Raw genomic sequence first — 24,080 nt, forward strand, 5'->3', positions numbered from 1 at the left:
CTTCGTCTTTATTATGGGATGCTCGAGGGTGTTTAATTTAGCAGCTCTGCAGTGCCTCCTGCTGCCCTCATTTGAGGTGGGGGCTGCACAACTGCTGCCCGGGCGGCTCAAAGGACTGGCACATCTGTTGCCTCGCCCTGGAGGAAGGGGGGGCACTCTTCCTTCCCCCCCCAAAAAACAAGGCTTGCATTGAGGGAGGGAGGGCTACTGGAGGTGGGCACAGAAGAGCCGCCCCCCTGACCAAAGAGACGTGCCACCTCAGCGCTTAGCGATGGCGACACAGATTCCTTTCTGCTCTGCCACTGTCCTTGCTCCCAAGTGGGCTGATTTCTGCCGGGGGTGGTTTGCCTTGGAAGTGGTCTTGCTAAGCCCCAGGAATTTTGGGGGGTGGAGTGGGGGGCTGTTTGCTTTTGAGGGGCTCGGCTGCGTCTCACTGGGAGGGGTGGTGAGTCCCTCTGTGCCACCACCGGCTGCCCAGACAGGCCTCTCTTTCACCTCCAGCCGTGGAATTTGTTTCTCTGCAGCCCAGCCAGGAAGGAAAACAGGACAGGGAAAGTAAGGGGGGCGGGGGGGGGGGCTCTTGCAGGAGAATTAGGCCAGGCCGGCCGACTGACCACAGGGCTCCATTAGGACATTTCTCACATAGCTCTGAAGTGGCCAAGGGAGGGAGGGTCCCGTGGGGTGGGTGTCCTAAATGCCCCTTTTTCTTGGCTGTCTCCATCTGAGACGCCCCACCCAGATTAGTAGGGAGAAATAGAGCAGAGAGAGAGGTTTTTCTCCTACTCTCTCAAATCTCTCTCAAAATTGTGGACATCCAAGAAGCTGGATGTTGGAAGGTTCAGGACGGGTAAAAGGACGTCACACGGTGGAATCTGTGGAACTCCCTCCCACAGGAGGCAGGATGGCCACCAGCTGGAATGGCTTTAGAGAAAGTGACAGATTCATGGAGGAGATTATTATGGATGGCCCTCCTTGGCCAGGACGATGAGTGGGCGTCCCTTTGGGCATCCGATGGGCCACTGTGAGAACAGATTCTACAGAGTCTTGTGATCTCGCGTAATCCTGGCCCTTTGGGGGCTACAGGACCCTTCCCTCCACCACACTGAGGGGCTGCCCGACCTGGCCCCCTCCCAGGTGCAGCTGGCTCTGGCCAGGCAATGCAAAGGCCTTTGGGGGGGTGCAGGGGGGGGGGTTGGAGCTTTTCCTGTCTTGGAGCTGAGCTGCCCTTTCCTCACACATCAGCTGAGAGGCAAGTTGGACAAAAGACATGAACTTTATATAGGAAACAAGAACTGGCCTTGGAGCCTGCAGCACCAGAAGGGGGGGGGGCTGTGCAGGGGGGCAGAAGGAGCAGCTCCTGAGCAGGCAGGCAGGAGTGGTGTAGACAGCCTTCCTCCTCACCCCCCCCCCGCAATTTCTCCATTGTGTCAGATGCTCCCATTTGTGGGAAAGAAAACAGCTTTGAGGGGGGGTTGGCCCTGCAGTTCAGTCCCAGCTCCCCTATGGAGGGGGGGAGCAGGGGGTCAGCAGCCTGCTTTTCTTATGCCCATTGCCAACTGGCTTCTTTGCACCGTTCAGGGCTGCGCCACGCCAGATGAGCCGCTGTCTGTCTGTCATGGGCTTTCAGGGTTCAGCCCCCCTTCTGTGGGGCAGGCCAGCCGGTGGCGTTTGTGGTCTGGCCTACAAAATCTGGTTATTGAGCTGTCCTGGGTACTGTTCAAAGCGCCTGTTTGCCTCCTCACTGAGAGCATCACCTGCAGCAGAAGGACCAGAGGAGGGCATGAGGAAGAGGAGGGGACCCCCAGCAAGCCCCCCCCAAAAAAAACCCTTGGAAAGTACCTATATGGCAGCTGTGCACCCAGATGCGATGGCCGTCATACTTGCAGTTGCACTTCATGGCGTTGTTGGTGAAGTCGCTCTCCGCCACTTCGTACCGGGGGTTAATCACCACCTGGAGGAAGGGAGGGAGGCTGAAGGGAGCCCTGCGCCCCACGGGCTGATGGGAAGAAATGGCACCCATCCTGGGGGGCAGGGAGTGCTCTGAGAGCTGGACGTCAAAGCCCTGAGGAAGGGCTGGAGCGGGGAGCAAGGCAGAAGCTCCACAGGTGCGGCGCCCACTGCCATGCCTGCCCCACTGATTTCAACAGGGCCTGATTTGGTGCCCAGCTTTGGACGGCTTTTTGCTCGCTGCCAGGTCAGTGTCTATAGAGTTGCAGCCACAGGGCTGGATCAGGCCCTATTTACAACAAACTAGGCAGGAAGTGGGATAGAGAGGGAATCGCTTCCTGCCTCTCATAAGACCAGGCTTGGCAGGGACTCACTTAATAGAAATGGAGAGTTGGAAGGCCCCCCTGTGTGTGTCTCCTCTGGGAGGGAATTCTGTGACGCAATCCCTTGCCCTCCCTGTCCACCATGCTCTCAAGCAATCATGTGCCTGGGTGCTCCAGACAAACACACCCTGTTCTGAGACTACCAACCTTAAAAGTGTTGCTATGCTTCTACTTTCCTGTATTTGCTGCCTGCATTGAAATGTAAGTAAACAATTTTTGTATGTTTGTCTTACTAAAACGTGTGGTACCTTTTCTGCAGCAGGTAGAGAGGAAGGTCAGTGAACCTCAAATAAAGGTATAAAAAGGTATAACTGCCTCATTCCTAAAATTCAGGAAGCTGCAAAATGACTTAAGTGTGTTTACTTTGCCAAAAAGGCTTCACAGCCCACCTCAATTCATCTGCCGAAGGGACTCTCAGGGCCATATAGTCCAACTCCTGCAGTGCAGGAACCGCAGCTATAGCATCCCTGACAGTTGCCATTCACACAACCTGCAGTTCACCTGCGGAGTTTGCTGCCCCTCCCCTCCCTCTTCTGGTCTCACCTGCAGGATGTAGTTGCCAGCCTTGACGTCGGTGATGTCTATCCACTGGCAGTCAATGTCGTGGCGATAGAGGTCCCAGCAGCCCACCGTGATGCCCTGCTCCCCAAAGTTGGCACATTCATAGCGCTTGCTCACGTCTGTCCAAAGAAGGGGAGGGGGGGTCAAGTCCTGCCAGGGGGCAGCAAACTCCTCCCTGAACCCCTGGGAAGCTGCTGCCAGTCAGTGTAGGCAACCCTGAGCTCATTGGACTCCTTTAGATCCCATTCCTATCTGGGCTTCTGAGCCTCAAAGGCAGCCACTGCCCCCTGCTCCCCCCCCCCATGGCCACAGGCACCCTGGCAGCTTCACCCACCCTCGTGGCATTCAGTGTCCTCCAGGCAGAAGCTGGCCTTGTGTCCCTCTGCGACTTTGGTGCCATTGGAAGTCAGGAGGTCATAGTGGGTGAAGACGTCCATGCTGTGGTAGTGCCTGGGGTGAGACATGGCGGTGTTGTGCAGTGGTTAGAGCATTGGACAAGGAGAGACCAGGGTCCATGAAGCTCCCTGGGCAACTAGCCTACCTTGCAGGGTGTTGGGAGTATTTAAATGAAGAGGGCAGAGAGAGAAGCATGCCTTCGCCACCTTTAGTTCCTTGGGGGGAAAGGTGGGATATAAACACAACAGAATAAAAAGAGCGAGAGACCCAGCCCTGAGCCCAGAGGAGGGTGAGTGCTCACCCGTGACATTCGTGCCAGACCCAGGAGTGGCGCCCTGCCTTGGGGCGAAAGTCGGCCCGGCCGTTGTTGTGGATCTGCGAGGAGAAGCGCAGGAGGCGGCGGTGGCCGTAGGGCCAGTTGGCATTGCGGGCGCTGCTGGACAGGCAGTTCTCCTCCGCAGCGCAGTAGAGCATGTGCAGAGGGCGGTCCTCAATGTACGCCGTCTCTTGTACCAGGGGGGCATGCAGCAGCAAGTCCGAGGCAGCTGTGAAGAGAGAAGGGGAGGGGGCCGGGCCCAGCAGCTGTGGGGCTAGCCCAAGGCATAGGGCCACCTGAAGAGCCCGCCTCTGCTGTGGGGCTGGCCCCTCTGCCTCTCAGTGACCCCAGTGAAGGTGGGAGGGCATGTCTCTCAAAGGAGCCCCTTCCTCCCCTGACCCCCAACTGGCTTCCAGGTGGGCTTGCTCCCAGGAGCAGGCCCAGGGGTCTCCTTCTGCCCCCCAGCAGTCCCTCCCCTGCCTCACTTTCTGAGCAGATGACTCCAGCGGCGAATCGGGTGCCCGTCTTGGGGCAGTTGAGGGTGCTGTGGTGCTGGCAGTGGCTGAGCGCCATCTCGTGCCCGCCACACTTCACTCCGCTCAGCACCATCTCCGTCACGTTGCTGGCATCCCAGTACCACGTTTCCTGGGGACAGAGCACAAGAGGCAGGGCAGTGGGGCACCTTCGCCCCTCTCTGTGGCCAGCACAAGCAGAGGCACCAAACAGAAGGGTCTCAGAAGGGCCCTCCAAGGGCCATCTAGTCCGGCCCCCTGAAATGCAGGAATCGCAACTAAAGCCTCTGGGACAGGGGGCCACCCAGCCTCTGCTACCAACCTCCTGAGGGAGTCTGTTGTGCTGGTTCCCAAATCCTGTTCCTGCAGTGTCCAACCAGAGGCCAGAGCACCAGATCCAATGGACTCTCCTGCCTTGTTGGAGCAGAGCAGGTGGCCATCTGCCAGGGCTGCTTCAGCTGCCATACCTGCATTGCAGAGGGTCAGACTAGATGGCCTCTGGCATCCTCCCAACTCCACAGTTCTCTTGGCTAGTAGTAGCCCCCCCCTTCTTCTCCACTGGGCCTCTTCTCCTTCACCCAGCTGCCCTCCCAGGAAACCCCTCCCCCTGACTGCCTCCTTCCCAGCCCCACGGCTGCCCCACACCTACCGTCACGGCATGCATGGCGTAGCCCAGGCCGAGTTGGCGACAGGCCACCATGGCCTCGGTGGTGCTCCAGCCGGTGCTGCAGACGGTGCCCCAGCGGCCGGCGTGCTTCACCTCCACGCGCCCCTCAAACGCCGTTCGCCCCCCGGCGATGCGGATCTGTGGGGAAGCCCAGCGATGAGCTGGCGGCTGTCCCTCCCCATCCTGGCTGGCTACCCCTTCCCACCAGCCAAGGCCAGGAAGGCAGTGGCCGCCCTCAGCCCCAGCCGAGTGGGGGGCACGTCATCGTGGCCTCAAGGGTTCCCCAGCCCTGGCGCAAACCAAGCCCCTCCCCCACAGGGGCACTGGGGGTTGCCAGCCCCAATCTGCATAGGGGGAGTTGTGGGCTGGGAAAAGCCTGCAGGCAGCCTAGTGAAGTTCCCCGTCCTTTGGGAGGAGCTGCTGCTGCTGCTGCTACTACTTGGGGGTGGAGAGAGGACAAGGCCCCTCTTCCCTGGGGCCCCCAGTGCTGACCGTGGTTTCGTGGCCCATGTAGGGGACGTTGCAGCGGGCGGCCGCGTCCTCTGTGTGCTTGCAGTCCTCCTGCGTGATGTTCTTGTGGGGGCAGCTCCAGAGGGACTTCTCAGTGCCCAGGCAGCGCACCTCGTTCAGGTGGATCTGGCCCATTCCTGTGGCAGGAGAGGAAACGCTGGGCCTCTGGGAATGGCCAGCTGAGAGCCCCTTTTGGGGGGCAGTCTATGGGGAAGGTGGTGGTGGGAGTCAGAGACGGCCTGTGCCCCCTTTCGTCATCCCAAGCCACCACCCACATTTCCTTTGCCAGGCTAGTCTTTTCTGTAGAAGTATACTTGTTTCCAAAGTGAGCACATCTCTGCCGGTGGGGGCGCATGCAGAGTGGGGGGACCCCCCATGAACATGGGGTGCCAGGCCTTTCTGGCACCTGTGGCAGTCCAGACGGCTGTGGGGTGTGTGTGGAGGGACTGTTGGACTGTGGGGCACCCCTGAAGGAGCAGCCCAGGCCCCCCCCCAGCGGCTCACCTTGGCCCATGCGTGCCCCCGTCAGAGCCTCCTTGGCGCTCCCAAAGCCAAGCTCCCGGCACACAACACTGGCGGATGCCAGGCTCCACCGGTCATCGCAGACGGTGCCCCACTCGCCGTTCTTCAGCACCTCGACCCGCCCCTCGCCGGGCTTGGCCCCTCCCTTCAGCCGTACGCGCTGCTGTGGGGAGCAAAGGGCAGTTGAGACGCCCAGGAGGTGGTGCCCTGAGGCTGCCCCACTCCACAGTCCTCAGAGGTAGTGCAGTGCAGTGGTTTGAGAGCTGGGACCTGGGAGAGACTCCACCACCCTGGAGCTCAGGGGCCGATCTTTGGGCAGCTGCCATCTCTCAGCCTGACCTGCCTCCCAGGCTTGTTGCAGGACAAAATGGGAAGAGGTGCCAACTTGCGCTCCATTTGGAGGAAAGGAGGGATGTTGAGGTCATAATAAACAGCTGTGTCCTGCGTTCCAGGGGGTTGGACTAGACGACCCTTGGGGGTCCCTTCCAATTCCACAATTCTAGGATTCTGTGAAATCGCTGGCAGGCTGGGCAAGTGCCCCCTGCTCCCTCCTTCCTCGCTCACCTGCCCCGCCTGCTGCCGCTGCCTCTTCTTCTTCTGGGCGTTCCCGGTGGCAAACAGCGGCCCAGGGACGCAGCTGACCACGGCCGGCATCCCCGCCCTGCAGACGCCCGTGGCGTTGCCCTTGTAGAACTCGAAGGAGCAGAGGGAGAGGTGCACCTCCGTCCCCAGGCAGGCCACCGAGTGCAGGCGGTAGTTGAGCGGCTGCCGCTCCAGGGAGAGCCTGCAGGGAATAGGAGGGGGTCAGAGGGCAGGGCTGGAAGGAGCACACAGGTGGGGCACCTGTGGGGCAGCCGTGCATCATAGCATCTGCCCCCCCCACTGTCCCCTGCACTCCCATACCAAGCAGGGCCCTCGGCTTCTCTGGACCTGGAATGACGGCTGCAGAGGAGCCTCTGGCAGCCGGGTGCCAGTCCTGCCCTCAGACTCCCAGGGACTCACAAGGCCCCATTACCTCTTGGTGCCCCTAAAGTCCTCCCTGCGTCTATGTTTGGGGCGAGACCTGGAGACCGGCCTGGAAGACAGACAGACAAGGTGAGGGACGGAGCCCACCATGCACCCCTCCCTCCCTGGGGCCGGATCCTTGCAAACTCTCTGCTCATTTGCACTGCTCCGGGATGGATCAGGCCGCACAGGCCAGCCCAGGCTTGTCAGAAGCAAGCCTGGCATCCACTCCCCCAGGACTCATGCCAGCAGCCCCAGCCCCACGCAGAGAAGCCATGCAGCCCCACACCGGCAGTCAAGCATTGCAGGGAGGAGGTCTCTTCCAGCTCTGCAGTTCTGTGGCTCAATGTCTCATTTCTGCCTTGGGACTCTGAAGAACAGGAGAATGCCCCCTCCCGCCCTCGCTGGGCATCCAAAGCCTCCCTCTAGCCCACCCCACTGTGCCCCACAGCACCACGCAAAGTGCTGTGAGAAACCTCAAAGCTGATTGCAGTCCCCATTTTCTCCCCAGCAGCTGGCACATGTAGGATGGTAGAGTGCTTCTGTAAAAGGAGGCTCCATTTAGCCAGGAGGGATCCTAGCTCAGCAGCAGAGGACATGGTGCTATGAATGCAGAAGAGCCCAGGATACCCCCCCCCCAAAAAAAATCTCTCGCACACACTCAAAATAAGAAAATTCCTTCCAGTAGCACCTTAAAGACCAACTAAGTTAGTTCTTGGTATATACCAAGAACTAACTTAGTTGGTCTTTAAGGTGCTACTGGAAGGAATTTTCTTATTTTGACTATGGCAGACCAACACGGCTACCTATCTGTAACTGGAACACACTCAAAAGGCTGGGAAAGATCTTTTTCCCACCTGGTGGGACCTTTGGGGAGTCATAACAGAGAGCTCAGGACCGGATGGGCCAGGGAATGAGGCAGGGCAAACCCACTTCCTCTGGCCTTCAGGAATTTGCCTAATTCCCTTCTAAAGAGGCCCCCGTCTGACTTGTGGCAGCGGATTCCAGGTTCTGCAATGAAGAACTGCCTTTTTGCCCACTGGAACTCTCCCAACATTGGATCACTTCCTGAGTCCTGGAATTATGAAAGAGAGAGGAGCCCCCCCCCCAAAAAAGAAGCATTTTCTGAGTGCTTTTATAAACCTTCCTCCTATACCTCCTTTTGCCCTCAGGCTGAGCTGAAGAGCCTCCCAGAATTTGCCCTTTTAGGGAAGACTCAGAGAGGAAACTGATGATGCCACACAGTGGACCCAGGTTACACGGTGCCTGTGTTGCGGTGGGACCTGGGTGCTCAGCTCCCTTGCAGCCCACCTTTGCTTGCCTGCCGGCAAAGACGCCTCTTTCTTCCCAGCTGAAGGCACACAGAGGTGCCCTCAGCCCAGCAGTGAGTCACCGCTCAGACATCCCTGGACCAGACAGAGCACACACTGGCGCCTTTGTCCAAAGTCCTCCGCGGCCAGACGCCCATTCACATGGCTCAGGTGCTGCCCCACTCTCCTCTCCCCCCGCCCTGCCCGCTCCTTTCCTCGGAAACATTCCGGCGTCTTCCCGTGCCATTGACACACCAGCTCCCCAGGCCAAGTCAGGGTGATGGAGACGGGCAAGGATCCATCGCAAGGCCAGAGGGCTTCTCTCCTGTCTGTCTGTCAAATGACCCTCAGGTCCCTTCCAACTCTATAATGCTATGATTCCAACTCTGCATAGCGGGGGGGGGGGGCTCCAAAGGGTCCTATCAAGACAAATGCCGCCCCCCCAACTCTCCATGTTCCTCAGTGCCAGCCCCCGTCCGCACAGCAGAAATGGCTCAGCTCCAGGGCAGCCCAAGGCCACGAGACACTCATGCCCCTGGCAAGACAAGAAACGTCATCCGCCCCTGGGGAACGCCCCAGAGAGAGGTGCTGCCCCACTGAGAGGCAGAGGAGGCAGAAAGCAGAGAGCTCAGCCCTCCAGCAGCGCCTCTGAGTCCCTGGTGAACCTCCTGCCCTCAAACCTGGAGGGGAAGCATTGCGGCGGAAAGGGGTGCTCGGTTTGGGGAGGAGGTTCACCACCTCCCCTTCTGGATCCACAGCCAGTGAATCCGGACTGAGCAGGACAGCATGGCCCCCTGTCAGGTGGGGGGTGGGGCAGGACTCAGGGGCGGGGGGCCAGGGTCCGCCTGCTGCACAGAAGCAGGGGCCTCCTGGCTCCGTTACCTCTTCCGGGGGCCTGGCTTCCTCCGGCCCTTGGCAGCTCGCTTGGCCCGCCTGCGGGAGGAAAGTCAACAGGGCCTCTTCAGGAAGACAGGCGAGGGGCCAGGCGGGGGGGGGAGCCCCCAGGGCAACATCTGGCCAAGTTGGTCCCCAATCTTCCCGTTCTCTAGCTGCAAGAGCTGGAGGTGCTTCCACTGAGCAGCTTCCCACCTCCCACCCAGACACCCTCCCCAAATCTAACCATCTGAATTCAAAGCAGCTTAGCTGGCAAGACAGGAAGGTCCAAGGCAAGACAGCAACTCCTCCAAAGACCCTGGCTCCTTGCAAGGCAAGATAGACATTGCTAGGCGGGAGCTGTAGGATAGCTCAGCTCCAGGGTGGTGATGTCATTTACAGCAGTCCAAACCTATACATTTTGGTGCCCAGAACTGGACATGGGACTCCAGGTGGAGGCTGACCAAGACAGACTAGAGCAGACTCTGACTTCCCTTGATCAGGACACTAGACTTCTGTTGATGCAGCCTAGAATTGCATTAGCCTTTTTTGCTGCTGCATCACACTGTGGACTCATGTCAAGCTTGTGATCGAAGAAGACCCTGTGATCCTTTTCACATGACCTGCCGTCAAGTCAGGTGTCCCCCATTCTATATACAAAGCTGGTTATCCCTGCCTAAGTGTAGAAACTGAAATTTGTCCCTATTAAAATCCATTTTGCCAGTTTTAGCCCAGTTTCCCAATCTGTTAAAGGTCATCTTGAATCCAGATTCTGACCCCTGTGTCATTTGTGACACCTCCCAGTTTGGTGTAATCCTTGACAGGAATTTGCACTCAGGGGGGCAGAGCCTTAAAGGGGTCTTGACACATGGCTATGATGATGACGACAGTATCCAAGACTTAAGTGCAGAGAGCCCAGAGGTCCTCTCCTGATTTCCCAACAGATGACCGCAGTGCCTGGAGACAGACAGTGAGGTCATGCTGCTATAGCAGTGACCAGAGGAGGAATGACCACTGGTAGGAGCGCAGAGAGAAGAAATGCCATGGTGCGACTGACCACCTTTCTCTGCCCCAGCTGCAACAAAACATGTCTCTCCCCTATCGGTCTCTCCAGTCACAGCTGGAACTCTTCAACAGCCTGGCTTCACCCCCAAAGACACCCTCCTCCATTGTCTCCAGAGACAGACAATGTTAACCAGCAATTTCCCAGCATGTGATCAGTCCATTCCCCCTCCCCCATGGAGGTCAGTGGCAAGACTGTCCTCCAAGGGTCTGAATGGGGGGGCATCTCGGTTCTCCCCCCTCCACGCAGTCACTCACTTGTAGAAATTGCGGTTGACCTTCTTCTCAGCAGGGAAGCCCAGCATCCCACAGATGACGCGGCTGTTGCGGCTGCTCCAGTTCTCATCACAGATCTGTGCCCAGCTGCCCCGGTGGCGGACTTCCACAATGCCCTCTGCCACGGGCAGGGGCCGCTTGGCGTGGGAGACCACGGGGCGCAGGCGCAGCTCCTCCACCTGGTTCTGCTCTGTCTGGAGGGAGGGAGGGAGGGTCAGCCCCCGGCAGAGACCTCTGCCCCACTGCATGGCCTGGCAGGGGACTGGGTTCCATCCCGAGAAAGGATGCTTGAGTTGTGATTCCCACATTGCTGGGGGTTGGGAGAGGGTTGCAAGGAGGAGGAGTTGGAGGCTGGAAGGTGGGACCTGTCTGGTGGGAGCCTGTTGGGAAAACAACTTTTAACACCGCACCCCAACACACACAGAAAACCAGCAGGGTCTCCAAAGTGGGGGGAGGAGGAGGAAGAGGGCAGAGACTCTTTTGCTGAGAGGAAGGAGGCGGCTGGGGCTCGGGTGGAACCTCCTGCTGTTGAGAAAAGAATCCCTGGACCCAAAAATGCAGCCACAGGGGTGTGGGGCCTGCTTAATAGAAAGCAGCATGGCTTTGCTGTGGCCAAGTGACGCCAGGCGGCCCCCACTTTCCCCTCGAGTGACGAGTCACAGAACGGAATGCTGTGGGTGTAAAACGCCTCTGGCCTCCTGCCCAGCTGGTTGGTGCCCCAGTTCCAGGGCTGACGTCACCCCCGCCAGCTGGAGACGGGAGGCCGTCAGGGCGGTGTGAGGAGGAAGCCCTGAGCAGAGGAAGGAAGAGCCAAGGGGGTCTGTGTGGAGTGAGGGGTCTGTTGTAGCTTCCCAGGAGGACTTCCTGACTGGGGCCTGGCCTGCTGGGAAATGCTTGCAGGGAAGCCCAAAACTGGGGGTGGGGAAGAGTTCACCCACCTCAAAATTCTCCAGAATATAATATGGGCAAACTGGCAATGGAAAAATGGAAGGAATGTGGCCCCAAAGCAGCCCTGCCAGGTCTCCCAGGGACACCTCAGGCTAGGCCCCCTCTTGCCCCCCACTCCTTCCCCGCTTCCACAGTGACCCCCTTACACCCGCAGGGCTAGATCCCAGACTGTGCTAACAGTGACGTTAAAGCCCCACATAGGAATGCGCCTGGAAAAGTCTGTGCGCTGGAGCCACGAGACATTTTTCCTGGAAAATCACCCTCCAACTGAACATTTGCTCTCCCTTCGTGGAGGAAACGCGTCCCAGCCATCTGGCCACAGGCAGCTGCAAGAGGAACATCTGGCCAGAGCTGCCTTGCTCTCGCTTACTCTTTCCTACTCTTTTTCGCCTGCCATAGATGCATAAACACCCACACCTGGGCAGCCCATGAAGCTGAGGTTGGAAGATTCAGGGTAGCTGAATCCTTCCTCAAGAGGGACTGAGCCCCAGGCAACAGGCCCAGGCACGAAGGCAGGGCTGGCCCAGCTGGGGGCCCTTCTTCCTTCCTTCCACCCCCCCCCCCGCCTGGGCCTCCTCCAGTCTCTTTCAGGGAACATCCTGTGCTCTTCCAAGCCTTCCACGTCTGACTAATGCAGCCTTGTTGGGACCCACATGCTTAGGGAGCAGTTGTCTGCAGCAGGAATGGGGATCCCCCTAGCTCCCACTGCCTCTGCTGCCACAGGCACAGCAGCCCTGCCAGCCTCCCCCCCCCCACTGCCCCCAAGCAAACATCTCCCCACCCACCTCAATCACATTGGAGTCCACAAAGCCAGGGATGCGCTCGTCTTTGCAGATGACACCGGCGTCTTCTTCATGGGAGCAGTCGCTGTTGCCCCAGCCCCTCGACCGGCAGTCCGTGATGCTCTTCTCACTGCCCCCACAGTTCACGTTGTCCAGCCAGATGCGCCCTGCAAAGCCATAGCCAGGAGGAGTCAGGTGGGTGATGGAGAGGGAGAAAAAGAGAGAGAGAGAGAGAGAGAGAGAGAGAGAAAGAAAGAAAGAAAGAAAGAAAGAAAGAAAGAAAGAAAGAAAGAAAGAAAGAAAGAAAAGGAGAGAGCACTCAGCCTGACCTGAGAGCGACTCTAGCCAGAGACTTTTCCTTAGTCAATCTTGGATGCCTGCTCCTTAGGACTGGCTGTGCTTACCCAGCAAAGAGGAGAAATGCTCTCTGCATATGCTTAAATGCAAAATCTTTTAGTATTCTCCTTCACTGGTTCTGCAAGATTGTGGCCTAGAAAGCTGTGGAAAGCGAGGAGCCAGTGTGGTTTTGTGGTTAGAGTGTCAAACCAGGAGAGACCAGGGTTCAAGTCTCCATTTGCCCATAAAGCGCACTGGGTGACCATGGGCCAGTCCATGCCTTTCAGCCTTACCCACCTCACAGGGTTGTTGTGCAGATTAAATGAGGAGTGGGAGAAGCACGTGGTCCACTGTGCGCTCCTTATTTAAGTGCAATAAACAATTAGATAATATTATGTATTTAAACAATCTGTGGCCTTTTAAACTGCATGGCGTGTTTGTTACTATGTTATGTATTTTGTGATTTTTATATTGTGAAGCACCCTGGGGTCTTCTAGAAATTTAATAAATTCAAATGTGCAGCCTGGATCAGATCAAGGCTGCAGCTTATGAGTGTCTCCTCTTCTCAAGGACAAAACAGTGCAGGGGCTGCCCCGCCCCCGCCCCCGCCCTGCCCCATCCCAGCGCCCCTTGCCCCGGCCCTCGCTGCTCACCGATGCCTTTGCCATACTTGGCGCTGTGAGTCCAGCCGGTGGCGGCCACAAAGCCCAAGTGGCGGCAGAGAACGTGGGCGTTGGCCAGAGTGAAGTCGTCGTCGCAAATGGTGCCCCACTCCTGGCCGTAGAAGACCTCGATGCGCCCCTCGTTGTGCTTGCGGGGGTAGCCAGCCAGCCGGAACTGCAGCTTGGGGCGAGCCGGGGTGCTCTGCACTGTGGGTGCCGCTGGGGTGCTCTGCTGGGCGGCGCCCACCCCCAGCCAGACACCACACAGCAGCCCAAGCACCTCCCACAGGGCAAGACCCATCGTCCTGGCTGCCTGGACCTGGAGGGGAAGAGAGGGAGCTTGAGCGGGGAGAACCCCCGGGCCCAGGCAGGCAGGCAGTCGCGGCCCTGCAAGGTCAGCCTCGCGGTCGTCCTGCCCCAGCGAGGCCATTCCTCCACCCGGGAGCGCAGAGCCAGTCCCCGCGGCCATCCTGTGCCCTTGCCCAGGACCAGAAGCGCCCCGCCCGCTTCTCCGGCTGAACTGGCGCGGATGCTGCTCCCAAGGGCTCGGAACAAGTCCCCCCTCCGCCTAAGAAGCCTCTCGTCCGCAGGAGCCCCTTCCGCTGGCCAGGTGGGCGCCACTTGGGGATCGAGTCACCCTGCGGAACTGTCGAGGGGCTTTTAACTTTCGCAAAAAGGAGGGTTGCCGGTGGGCAACCTGAGACGCGCGGAGGGCCCGGAGAGGGAAGGCGGAGGCGGCTTTGGCCCCTCCTGGGCCGGGCAGAGAGCCCTTCGGGCGGAGGAGGCAGCCGGCGGCCGCATTGGCCGAGCCGGGACTTTTAAAAGGAGAAAGTGGTCGCGAGCTGGGAGAGCGAGATGGAGCCTCCACGGGCAGAGGCCGTCTACCTTCTCCCGTCGGGGCCTTGCGAGAGGAACCGCGGCCCGCCCGCCCGCCCGCCCCCGCGAGGAGTCCTGGCCTCCAGTGGCCGGGCGGGGAGGCGTCTGGAGGCCCCCTTCCTCCCCCGTCCCGCCTCCCAGCTGCCTCGGGATGCCGCGGGGTCCCACGCAGCCGCCCCCCCCGGAGCTCCCCCGGAGCTGGGCAGGGCTGGCCAGCCAGGCAGGCTCGGGGGCGGCCTCTGCCATGGGCGCCTGCTTCCGAGACGGCGCCGCGTCTTCAAAGTTCCCCCTCCCGCTCGCCCAGCTCCATCTCTTCCCGAAGGAGCGGGCGCCTCCGCTGCGCTCCCCGCCCGGGGTCCCCGCTGACCTCGGCTGAGCTGCGCCGCCTCCACTGCGCCGCGCTGCCCCGCTGTTCAAGGCCAGGCGACTAACGGGCCGCCCCCGGCCGGCCTCGCCTTCACCCCGCCCCCGGCCGGCCTGCTCGCGCTTGGCTCGGGCCGGCGGGGCGGGCGCAGGCAGCAGCCCCCGGGCAGCGGGAGAGGCGCAGGCGCGCCGCCGCCGAAGAGCATCGGGGGCTCCGCTTCGGACGGGGCGGGCGCAGGGAGGGAGAAGCCTGGCTGGAAGGTCCCTCCCTACTTAAGGCGGGACGGGGAGCTCCCGGGAGCCGAGAGGGGTCTCGAGCCAGCAGCAACGGCAAGAGGAGGCGCGCAGGGTGATCCTATAGCGGAGACCAATGGCTGGGCCACGGCAGCCTGCTTTCCGCCGGAAAACCTCCTTGGAGGCACATCTTGCAGTCGAAGGAAGGAGCCCTCTCCAAGGAGTGGGGTGTGGTCGGGGCTCAGCTTCAGACCCCACAGGGGGCGTCTCCTCTAGGGCCTTCGACTAGCTCTGGGCCAGGAGAGGATGCCGGATTAAGCACTGGAACTCCCTGCCTCAGGATGCAGTGATGGCCACCAACTTGGATGACTTTAAAAGAGGATTCGGCAAATTCATGGAGAAGTCTGCTTGATTTTTTTCTGGTATGCAGTGCATTCCCCTAGAGCATATCCCCCCGTTTTCTTCTTCCCCCACAAACCCCCACCCCCAAGAAACCAAAATAAAAAATGAGTTTTTGGCAGCTTTAAAACTGATTGAGGGATGAAAGCCCCAGAGTAATTCAGTCCTGGAAACATGCCATAGTCCCCCTGATCCAAATGCTCAAGGAGACCTTGACAGGATGGATGAAATCAAGGAAGCATCCAAAAGCAGAGGCGCGGACGCAATGGGCGACTTCCGCTACGCTCACCTAGGCGGGCTGCATGTGGGTTCCGGGCACGACGAAGAGGCCGAGTTTCTAGGCATCCTAAATGCGCTGGAGCAGCTGGTGCTGGAGCCAAGCAGGGCGCAAGCGCCCTCTAGTGGGGAAACAACAGCCCTGCCCTGCCGCCTGCTACTGATTTCAGAGGACTCTGTAGGAGCAGGGACGTCGCTTGTGGGGACTGTACTTTTTGAGGCTCAGGTGACCCGAGTGCCGTGGAAACTGGGAAAACCCTAGATCAGCTTTGCTGGTGACCCAGCTGCATCCTTATCTGGACAGGGACAGCCTAACTTCCATTGTCTATGCTCTCCCCCTCTTAGATTACTGCAAGGCATTATACGTGGGGCTGCCTCTGGAGACAGTTCGGAAACTTCAGCTGGTGCAGAATTCAGAAACCAGGTTGCTCACCAGGGCAAGAGGCTTGGAGAATATGACACTGATCCTGGTCTAACGGCACTGGCTGCCAATGAGTTTCTGGGCCCAATTCAAAGTGCTGGTTTTGACCTATTAAAGCCTTAAACAGCTCAGGATCGCAATACCTCAAGACCCACCTCCTTCCATATGACCCTACTTGGACCCCGAGATCATCTTCTGAGGCCCTTTGTTCCCTTTCAAGCAGGCCTTCAACGATACTCTCTTAAGTGTGGTGGGGAGCGGGTTATTGGCTGGTTGGGTTTTGTTCTTGTTTTTATTGCATATTTTGTGTTTTTCTCTTTTATTTTATGTTGTGATTGCCCCAAAATCTAGGGATGAAGTGTGGTATACAAACAAACAAAATAAAATAAAAATTCCATACTCCAGATGCCTCTCAGCTGAGAGGCCCTGGGCTTCAGCAGAAACCCCCTTCCCATGCCAGCCCCCCTCAGCCACGCAGCTGCTGCAGGAGCTCTGCCCGCCTCCTCTGGGCTCCAAGGGCAGGAGAGGCTTTGGCCCCGCCCTGCTGGGATCCTAAGCTGGATGCCAGGCCTTCTTGAGGGCCCAGGTCAGGCCGTTGTCTGCGCTGGGAGGGTCAGTCCCCGGCGGCATTTGCGTTCCCTCCTCTAAAGCATCCATGATGGCATGGAAAGGGAACAAGAGCCCTGTGGCTGCTGCTGCTGAATCACCCCAAAGGGGACCCCGCTCGTCCAGCCTCCTGGCTGCCCCCCCCCATTGCCAGCCAGATGCCCATCCTGGGAAACCCGCCCGCGAGTCCAGAGCGCGACAGACCCCACTCCTCTCCTGCGGCTTCCCCGCCCGGGCCGACTCCGCATTGCGACCGAGCAGCTCTTCGGGGCTCCAGGACAGACCTGCAGCGCGGGGCTCCTCCCGCCCACGGACACGCGCTCCCACCCGAGACCTACGAGCTCCGGAGTCACGAAGCGAAAGTTTCGACGACGTTTCTGACGTCGCAGCCAACCCCCCGCCCCGGGGGACTTGCCACCACGCTTCAAAATACAAACGCGCTTCTTTCTTCTGCGTCGGTTGGGGATTATTTTTCCCTTTAAGGTGGCCTCTCGCCTGAATGTCCGTTCTAGAAAGCGGACTGTTTTCTCAAACTAGTTTTGGTCCCTGTGTATCTGAAGAAGTGTGCATGCACACGAAAGCTCATACCAAGAACTAACTTAGTTGGTCTTTAAGGTGCTACAGGAAGGAATTTTTTTATTTTGACTATGGCAGACCAACACGCCTACCTATCTGTAACTAGTTTTGGTCCCGTCGAACTTTTGATGTTTCTGGTCTTGTAACGTCCCAAACGCAGAGGCAAACTTTGAATCGCGAAACCAGTTCGCTTCGAAGCTTTCCTTGCCGGTGGCCACGCCGTCCGGGATGAGGCCCCCGAGCAGAGAAAGGGCCCGCCGGGCTGGCCGTCCTTCGAGGCTGCTTCCGGCCAGAGGGCGGCCCGAGCGCGGCCGCCTGCCCCCTCCGGCCCGCCCCTTCGAGGCAGGGCTGAGCCAGGCCAGCGCCCCCATCCCTGGCCTGGGGGCGGAGCCGCCCCTCCCCGCCCGGCGGCTTCCGCTCCCTCGGCGAAGCCCCTCCCCGCGCCGAGAGGCGGCGGCGGCGCTGACAGATCCGGAGCGGCTGGGCTGCCCGCGGCGACTCTTCCGGATGGACCCGCCGGTCAAGGCCGGGCCGCTCCTGCTCCAGCAGCCGTCGGGGCTGCGCATCGGCGCCAAGGTAAGGGCGTCCTGCCGCGGCCGGGGCTCCTCGGCGGGGGTTGCTCCCAGCGCCTCACGCCCGCCCGCCCGCCGGCGCTTCCGGGATGGGGCGCTGCCGGCAGCGCGGTCTCTGCGCGGGCGGCCGAGGGGCGACTCTCCTGGACCCGGCGCGGCCCGGAAGCGCGGCCCCTTCGGGATGGGGGCCCCGTGGGCTGCCCCGGCCCCCTCCCTGCCCGAGGCCCATCCGGGACCCGCTCCTGGGCTGCTTGGGGCACCTCCCGTGCTCTCCCTTCTTCTGACGCCCCGTCGAAGCCAGAGGAGCCGCGCGCGAAGGAAGCGGGGGCGGCGGCAGCAGCGTTCATTCCTGCCGCTCGGGCGCCTTGTCTCGCCCTCCGGGGCCGCCCGTCCAGCTTTCAACTCTGGGTCCGGTCCCGGCGACGGGCTCTGCTCTCTTCTCAGGGCTTCCCGGCCCTTTCCACACACGCGCGCCAGACGAGCGCATCCCCCCCCCCAGCGCCCCGGGGTGCTAATAGGGGTACCTGGTTTGGCCCAGACGGGGCGGGGCGTCGTGGACGCTGCCGGGAGCAGAACTGGACCAGGCCGGATTGACCGCTCTTCGCCCAGGCCAGCCTCCTTCAGGGAGGGAAGACAGGAGGGTCTTTCCACCACTTCTCCCCCCAAGTGGAGCACAGGAACCACAACACCTCACTGAGGGAGGGGAAGCCCCGTGTAGGGACTTTCTTAATCTTTGATGCTTTACTCTATGGCTTTTTTATATTTTGATGGAAGCCGCCCAAAGCGGGTAGGGCAGCCCAGCTAGCTGGGCAGGATATAAAGAAATAAAAGCATTAATATGATTAAGAAGTGGCCTGCTTCCTCCTACATGACTGGAGCCCCTCCCCAGAGAAAGAAGCGAAAGCCTCTTAAGCCCCCATTGGGGCGCAAGGGGATCGGCTCCTGCAGGGGGAGCCAGGGGGGCCTCCAGGGACTGGTTGGACTGCACTTCCCATCAGCCCCTGCTCAGCAGGGATGGGGGCTCCATGTTGGCCACGGGGGGGGGGGTGCGTGTGCATTGGGTTCTCCTCGAACCTGTTGGGCCTCTCATATGCCAGCTGAAGGCAGCGAGGGGAGGGCAGACCCTTCCCTGGTTATGTGCAAATTCCCTGCTTGCAGAAAGGTGTGTCCCTGCGGCTCCTCTGGCCCCATTTCCCCTCTGCCTCTCGTTGCAGCGATGGAAGAAGAGCTGGTTTGTGCTCTACCCGGCCAGCCCGCATGGCGTGGCGCGCCTGGAGTTCTTCGACGGCAAGGAGGGTCCTGTGCCGGCGGAGCGCGTGGGCACCAGGCGCCTGGACAAGAAGATTGTGCGCCTGGCGGACTGCGTGAGCGTGGCCCCCGCCCCAGAGGGCAGCCCCAAGGAGGGCCTTTCCGCCTTCCGCCTGGAGACCAGCGAGCGCAGCTACCTCTTTGCCGCTGAGCCCCACGAGGCGGCCGACTGGATGGCCAGGCTCTGCGAGGCAGCCTTTCTGGTGAGCCCTCCCTGGGGTGGCGGATGGGGGGGGGGGTCTCAGCGCCTTGCAGGGAGAGGCCCTTGCCTGAAACCCTGCTCAGCTGCTGCTGCCAGCTAGTGTAGACAATACTGTGCTGGCTCTGCATAAGGCAGCTCCCGATGTTCCAGGGACGGTGGAGGGCTGGTCAGCCTTGGCTGGTGGGAAGAGCCCCCCACTTCACTCCTTGGCCCCCCCCGGCCGTGCTCAGGGGCGGCAGGGGTGCTGTGCATGCCGGGGGTGCCCTGGACGCCCCCTGCAGCAGAGGAGCTGCCATTCCTGGGAAGGGCTGGGGGTGTCTGCTGATGGTCTTCTCTCCCGGCAGAGCAATCCTGGCAGAGCAGCACAGCCTGCAGCCGACTGCGCTGGGGGGCGATCCCTGGAGATGGCCATGAACGCCATTTATTACTCCCGAGAGGAAGGTAGGAGGCGCTCCGGAGCAGAGCTGGCTCCACCCTGTCCCCGTCCCCCCCCCCCGTAGTTTGGGTGGTGGGGCAGAGGGAGTGCCATAGGAAGTCACGGCTGCTGCAGGACAGAATTGCATGCTGGGAGTCCCCCGCTTTGGAAAATGCAGCTTGGCTGCCAGGGCTGCGGATTCTGGGGTGACGGCTGCTGGGCGGGTGCCTGCCCCCCCCCGGAGGGTCCCTGGGGTCTCCTGCTCTGACTCTCTCCCTTGGCCACAGTCAGCGAGTTCTGGGTGACGGTGCAGAAGACGGAGGCTGCTGAGCGCTGCAAGCTGCAGGGGGTCTACGTGCTCAAGGCGTCCGGCGAGGGCCTCATCCTTGGGGACCCCCACTCCAACCAGCCCCTCTTCACCTGGCCCTACCGCCTGCTCCGCAGATATGGCCGGGACAAGGTGGGTCCAGGAGGAGGGGTGCATGTGGGGGGGGGGGAGGCTGCATTACTGGGGGCCGGACCATGGGGGCAGGATCATGGAAGCCCAAGGAGTGATTTAGTTGAGATTCCTGCTTTGCGGGGGGGGGGGACTAGATGCCCCTCAGGGGCCCTTTCAATTCTGCAACTCTGTGAACAGGAGGAGCTGCTCTTGCTGCCTGTCTGCCAAAGAGCTGCCCTGGGAGAGCTGGTGATGGGGGCTGGGCTCCCTCAGTGGTTGAGGAGGTGCCCAGCTGGCACTGGGTGGGGCAGTGGGGAGAAGCCCCCGGCCTTCTGTGCTGCCCAAGGGCTTTACAGCCAGCTCAGAAGCTCTCTTGCTGGCCCTGTGGGGTTCCTGGCTGGCGGGGCTTGTGCTCAGAGTGGGCAGAGCAGGGGCAGGGGAGGTTCCTGTGCCCCTCAAAGGGTCCTCTTGGCCCCCGGCGCTCCTTTGCGGCCCCTGACTGTGCCCGCTCTCTGCCCCGCAGGTGATGTTCTCCTTTGAAGCCGGCCGGCGCTGTGAGTCTGGGCCAGGCAACTTCACCTTTGAGACCAAGCAGGGCAACGAGATCTTCCACGTGGTGGAGGCGGCCATTCAGGCGCAGAAGGCACAGGTGGTTGAGCATCGCCACAGCACCTGCTCCCTGGACGCCGAGGTGGGCCAGCTCCCGGGCGCCCTGGCCGGCTCGCTCAGCCTGGAGGGGGAGAGCCTGGCGCCCGCTCTGGCCCCCGAGAGGCCCGGCCTGCGCCCGGCCCTGGCCAAGCTCAGCGCTGCCACTGCTGCGGAGGAAGAGGAGGCGGTGGCCCCCGCCAAGGGGCTGGGCCTGCGGGACCCTCTGGCCAAGTGGCCCAGCACTCCCCCCCGTTCCCCACTCCCTGAGGTGCCAGGACACGCACTGCCCCCCGAGGACGCGGGCAACGTCTACTCCGAGCCTCTGGACGCGCTCAGGGCCCCTCACCCCCGGCCGGACGCCCTCTATGCGGAACCCGTGGACAGCCGGCGCGAGGGGGGCAAGGAGCGTTGCCCTCCCCAGAGCAAACGGCTGTATGAGGAGGTGGGGCCTGGTGGCGGCCAGGACAAGCACATCTACGACGAGCCGGAGGGGCGGGCCCAGTGGCCGACCCCCACCCCCACGGCCATCTACGACGAGGCCCGCCTCCCCTGCGAGGCCTGGCGGACGCAGGGCATGGAGAGCCCGGCTGGCTACGAGCTGCCCTGCGTGCTGGGCATGGGGGAATATTCAGTGCCGGCCTTCCCCCCGAAGCAAGGCCTCTCCAAGCCCCCCAAGCCGTGCCCTGCCCCCAAGCCCCCCCGCACCCACAAGAAGCCCCCCCAGCCTGGAGCCCCCAGGCCGGCCCCCGGCAACAGCAACAACAACAACAGTGGCCGCGGGGGAGAGGAGCCCCTCTACAGCAAGGTGGTGAAGCCGCCCCTGGCCAGCCCCGGTCGCTCAGGGGGGGGCAGTCGGGAGGAGCAGTCGGTGGACGAGAGCCGGCCGGCCTCCGTCTACGAAGACCTGGGTGAGATCTGATGGCTCCCAGGGAAGTGGGGGGGGGGGCAGGGGACCCCCTTGGGTCCTTGCAGGATCCGTCTTGGGCGATATTTTTCTACAGATGTCTATTTTCATATTAAAGCATTTTGTTTCAATGGAGCTGAATGCATGGTGGGGCGGCTGAGTGCCCCAGGGGGCAAGGGGGGGGCTGAGCAAAGCAGGTTTTTGGAGCTGCTTTGGGAGGCTGCAGTTTGGATCAGGCCAGGAGAGGGGAAGCGGAGCCCTGCCTTCTGCTCCTGCCAACCGTCAGGGGGGTGGGTCCCCCCCCATCTCCCCCTGGTCCTAAGGGCTCCTCCAATGTGGGGTGTCCTGCTTCAGAGCATTGGACTGTCTTTTTTCTGGGTGGGGGGAGAGACGCCCCTTTCCCAGCCCCTGAACTGCCTGAGAGTGATGAGCCCCCCCCGCTTCCTTCCACTAGTCCCAGGCAGAACTCCCCCCAAAAGATGCAGCCTGGGGGTGCCAAGGCGGAAGAGGCCCAGGGAGCGGCTGCAGCCCCCGCCTCCTGCGCTGCTTCCTCCTCTGTGGCTTCCCAGCAGCTTCCCTCTTCTGTCTTCCCCACAGCTGGGGGGGGGGAGTGCCCTGCTCTTGCGGGGGGGGGGGGGACAGAAGGACACAGCTCAAGGTTTGGTGCAACAAAGACAAAAGTTTATTGAAGGGGGTCTCCAGAAACTGGGGAGGGGGCTTCCAGCCACGCTCGTCCCCAGACAGAGATCCAGGCATTGCTGCAGAGGCTCCAATTTTGCCACACGAAGGGGAGGGACAACTCCAGCCCCCCCCCAGGTGCTCAACAGGGTGCTTGTCTGGGTTGGGCTCCTCTTTTTGTGGGAGCTCTGGCTCAGCAGGGCCTCCATGGGGCGAAGGGAGTGGCCCCTGCGGTGTCACATGGCGTCCAGGAACTCTTCTTCGTCTCCGGAGAACAGGGAGAAGGCGGGTGGGCGGGGGGCAGCGGGTGCCATGCGCAGGGGGGCCACCATGGCCCTGGCCTTGCCCAGGTGGGGGCGGGTGCCCTGCTGTGGGCAGAAGGAGGAGGTGGAAGAGGCAGTGTGACCCCCAGGCGAGGGCTGGTCCCCCTTTCCACTCCCGGGGGGCACCGGTTCCCTTTGCATCTCAAGCGGTCTGGCACAAGTGGGGTGGACCTCCGCCCCCCAACAGCCACTGGGGTGGCCCTTTGCAGCCCTGTCCATGGGGTGAGGGTGCCTGCCATACCTACCTGACGGGGCAGGTGCCGCTCTGCCTTGCGCTCGGGCCGGGAGGGGGGTGGGCGCCCCAGGCTGCTCCTCAGGGCTTGGTACAGGGGGGCCCCCCCACCCAGGGGACTGTAGGCCGGCTCCAGCTCCAGGCCGTCCAGGAGGTTCTGCCGGGAAGGAGCCAGCGGGAAAAGGTGGTTTCATCATGGAATCAGAGGCAGCATCCCAGGCCGCTGGCGCCCAGCCAGGCCCCTCCTGCCCCCCACCCGCCAAAGCCCCTCCCAGCAAGGATGAGGTGCAAGCCCTGCCCCTCCACACCCCCAGGGCAGGAGGGTTGAAGGCAGGCAAAGCCTGAGGGTGGGACCTCTCCCGGGACCCCCCCCTCGTGTTTTCTCTCTGGTGGGCCAGTGCCGGCGTCCTGGGTTGTGGGTGGGGTGTGCTGCCTGGCTACTTGCCTCCATCTGGCTGAGCGTGGCCTGGGGAGGCTCGGCTGGCAGGAGAGGGAAGCTGCAGGGCAGGAGGAGCTCCCGGCCCACCAGGGAGCAGAGCAGCAGCGAGGCGGCCCCTTCGGAGGGCAGGAGGACCTGGAGGGGGCTCGGGCAGTGGGGACCCCAGCCGGGACCGGGGGCCACTGGTGGGCTCTCATATTTGGCCAGCAGCAGCCAGTTTCGCTTCTGAAAGAGGAAATTACAGTCTCAGGCACCCCCCTCCCGGGGGGGGGGGAGGGATGTGTGGGTCTCCTTCCTCTTTCCCAGGGACCCTGTGCCAGGGAGAAGGGGGGTGCCCTCTCCTGAAGGCAGGCACCGTCACATGGCGGGGGTCACTATGGCTTAGCCCTGCAGGCGTGGAACCTCCCCCCCCCATAACTCAGCGCCTTGCGACTCTGCACCCTCCACCCCAACTCACCCACAGACAGTGGCAGAGGGCCCGGAAGAGTTGCTGGTTGGCCTCCAGTTCATCCCAGTTCATCCGCCAGCAGCTTGTGGGCCGGATGACCAGAGGCAGCCCATAGAGCAGCGAGGTGCACAGGCCTTTGGCCTCCAGGGCCCTGCAAGAGACGGGGGGCGGGGCCTTGGTCGGGGGGGGGGGCAGAGCCTGCCTCCAGCTCCCAGGCAGCACCCAGGGCCCCCCAGGACTGGGAGTGATCTAGGGGCAAGTGGCTCCCCAGTGGAGGAAGGTTGCCGCATGTGCAGCTTTTTAGTTTGCAGAAAAGGCAAGTTTTAGACAGCATCAAAGTGTATAAAGCAATGCTTGGCATGGAGAGAGTGGATGGAGGAAAGATTTCCTCTCTGAAAACCATGGAGTTGGTGGACATGGCAGAAAGCTGAACGTTGGAAGACTCTGGACAGATAAAAGGAACTTCTTCCTGCAGAGCAGAGTTGACCAGTGGAACTCCCTCCCTCAGGAGGCAGGGATGGCCACCAGCTTGGAAGGCTAACCAAGAGGATGAGCCTAGTCCTGGGCCCCAGGGCTCTGGTCTGCCTCCGGGGCCCCAGGCAGCCGTGCCTCTGATTCCCAGGGGCTGGAAGCCCTTGGAGCCCTTGGGGGCA

General features: G+C 61.4%; 3 protein-coding genes across 6 annotated transcripts in view; 1 reads left to right on the forward strand and 2 right to left on the reverse strand.

Moving 5' to 3' along the window:
• Window positions 1-1,254: 1,254 nt before the first annotated feature.
• Window positions 1,255-14,384, reverse strand: LOXL3 (lysyl oxidase like 3). Of its 4 annotated transcripts, XM_081208290.1 has the most exons (16): window positions 13,954-14,286; window positions 13,060-13,387; window positions 12,074-12,237; window positions 10,323-10,534; window positions 9,012-9,062; window positions 6,830-6,889; window positions 6,379-6,598; window positions 5,797-5,977; window positions 5,275-5,429; window positions 4,765-4,920; window positions 4,089-4,248; window positions 3,589-3,832; window positions 3,226-3,341; window positions 2,874-3,010; window positions 1,840-1,951; window positions 1,255-1,754 (listed from the first exon to the last, which is right to left on the reverse strand). In XM_081208290.1, exons 1-16 carry the CDS (start codon window positions 14,188-14,190, stop codon window positions 1,681-1,683), a joined length of 2,607 nt encoding a protein of 868 aa, XP_081064416.1. In that variant the 5' UTR covers window positions 14,191-14,286; the 3' UTR covers window positions 1,255-1,680. The 4 variants fall into 4 exon arrangements, with proteins under 4 accessions (XP_081064416.1, XP_081064415.1, XP_081064413.1 ...); XM_081208289.1 differs by lacking the exons at window positions 9,012-9,062; window positions 13,954-14,286 and adding an exon at window positions 14,312-14,384; XM_081208287.1 differs by lacking the exon at window positions 9,012-9,062.
• Window positions 14,385-17,260: 2,876 nt separating this feature from the next.
• DOK1 (docking protein 1) lies at window positions 17,261-21,438 on the forward strand. Its single transcript, XM_081208526.1, has 5 exons — window positions 17,261-17,395; window positions 18,606-18,902; window positions 19,246-19,342; window positions 19,604-19,776; window positions 20,279-21,438. The coding sequence occupies exons 1-5, from the start codon at window positions 17,327-17,329 to the stop codon at window positions 21,320-21,322; spliced, it is 1,680 nt and encodes a 559-aa protein (XP_081064652.1). The 5' UTR covers window positions 17,261-17,326; the 3' UTR covers window positions 21,323-21,438.
• Window positions 21,439-21,966: 528 nt separating this feature from the next.
• M1AP (meiosis 1 associated protein) overlaps window positions 21,967-24,080 on the reverse strand; it is a 29,071-nt gene continuing 26,957 nt past the window's right edge. The window contains exons 9-12 of the mRNA XM_081207540.1: window positions 23,437-23,578; window positions 22,986-23,204; window positions 22,554-22,724; window positions 21,967-22,353 (exon numbers count right to left, since the gene is read on the reverse strand). Coding sequence (XP_081063666.1) covers window positions 22,222-22,353; window positions 22,554-22,724; window positions 22,986-23,204; window positions 23,437-23,578 — 664 coding nt within the window. The 3' untranslated portion in view covers window positions 21,967-22,221. The remainder of the gene's footprint in view (window positions 22,354-22,553; window positions 22,725-22,985; window positions 23,205-23,436; window positions 23,579-24,080) is intronic.

The sequence above is a fragment of the Podarcis bocagei genome (genome assembly GCF_964188305.1).
Source record: "Podarcis bocagei genome assembly, chromosome: 9".
In the NCBI taxonomy this organism is placed as follows: domain Eukaryota; kingdom Metazoa; phylum Chordata; class Lepidosauria; order Squamata; family Lacertidae; genus Podarcis; species Podarcis bocagei.

Bases quoted from the DNA above. Each gene is read 5' to 3' on its own strand.
- DOK1 (XM_081208526.1), top strand. From the start codon at position 17,327: ATGGACCCGCCGGTCAAGGCCGGGCCGCTCCTGCTCCAGCAGCCGTCG. The intron at 17,396-18,605 runs GTAAGGGCGTCC...CTCTCGTTGCAG, and splicing joins GGCTGCGCATCGGCGCCAAG to CGATGGAAGAAGAGCTGGTT. The intron at 18,903-19,245 runs GTGAGCCCTCCC...CTCTCCCGGCAG, and splicing joins TCTGCGAGGCAGCCTTTCTG to AGCAATCCTGGCAGAGCAGC.
- LOXL3 (XM_081208290.1), bottom strand. From the start codon at position 14,190: ATGGCAGAGGCCGCCCCCGAGCCTGCCTGGCTGGCCAGCCCTGCCCAG. The intron at 10,535-12,073 runs GTGGGTGGGGAG...CCCTCCCTCCAG, and splicing joins TGGACTCCAATGTGATTGAG to ACAGAGCAGAACCAGGTGGA. The intron at 4,249-4,764 runs GTAGGTGTGGGG...CTCTGTCCCCAG, and splicing joins ACGCCATGCATGCCGTGACG to GAAACGTGGTACTGGGATGC.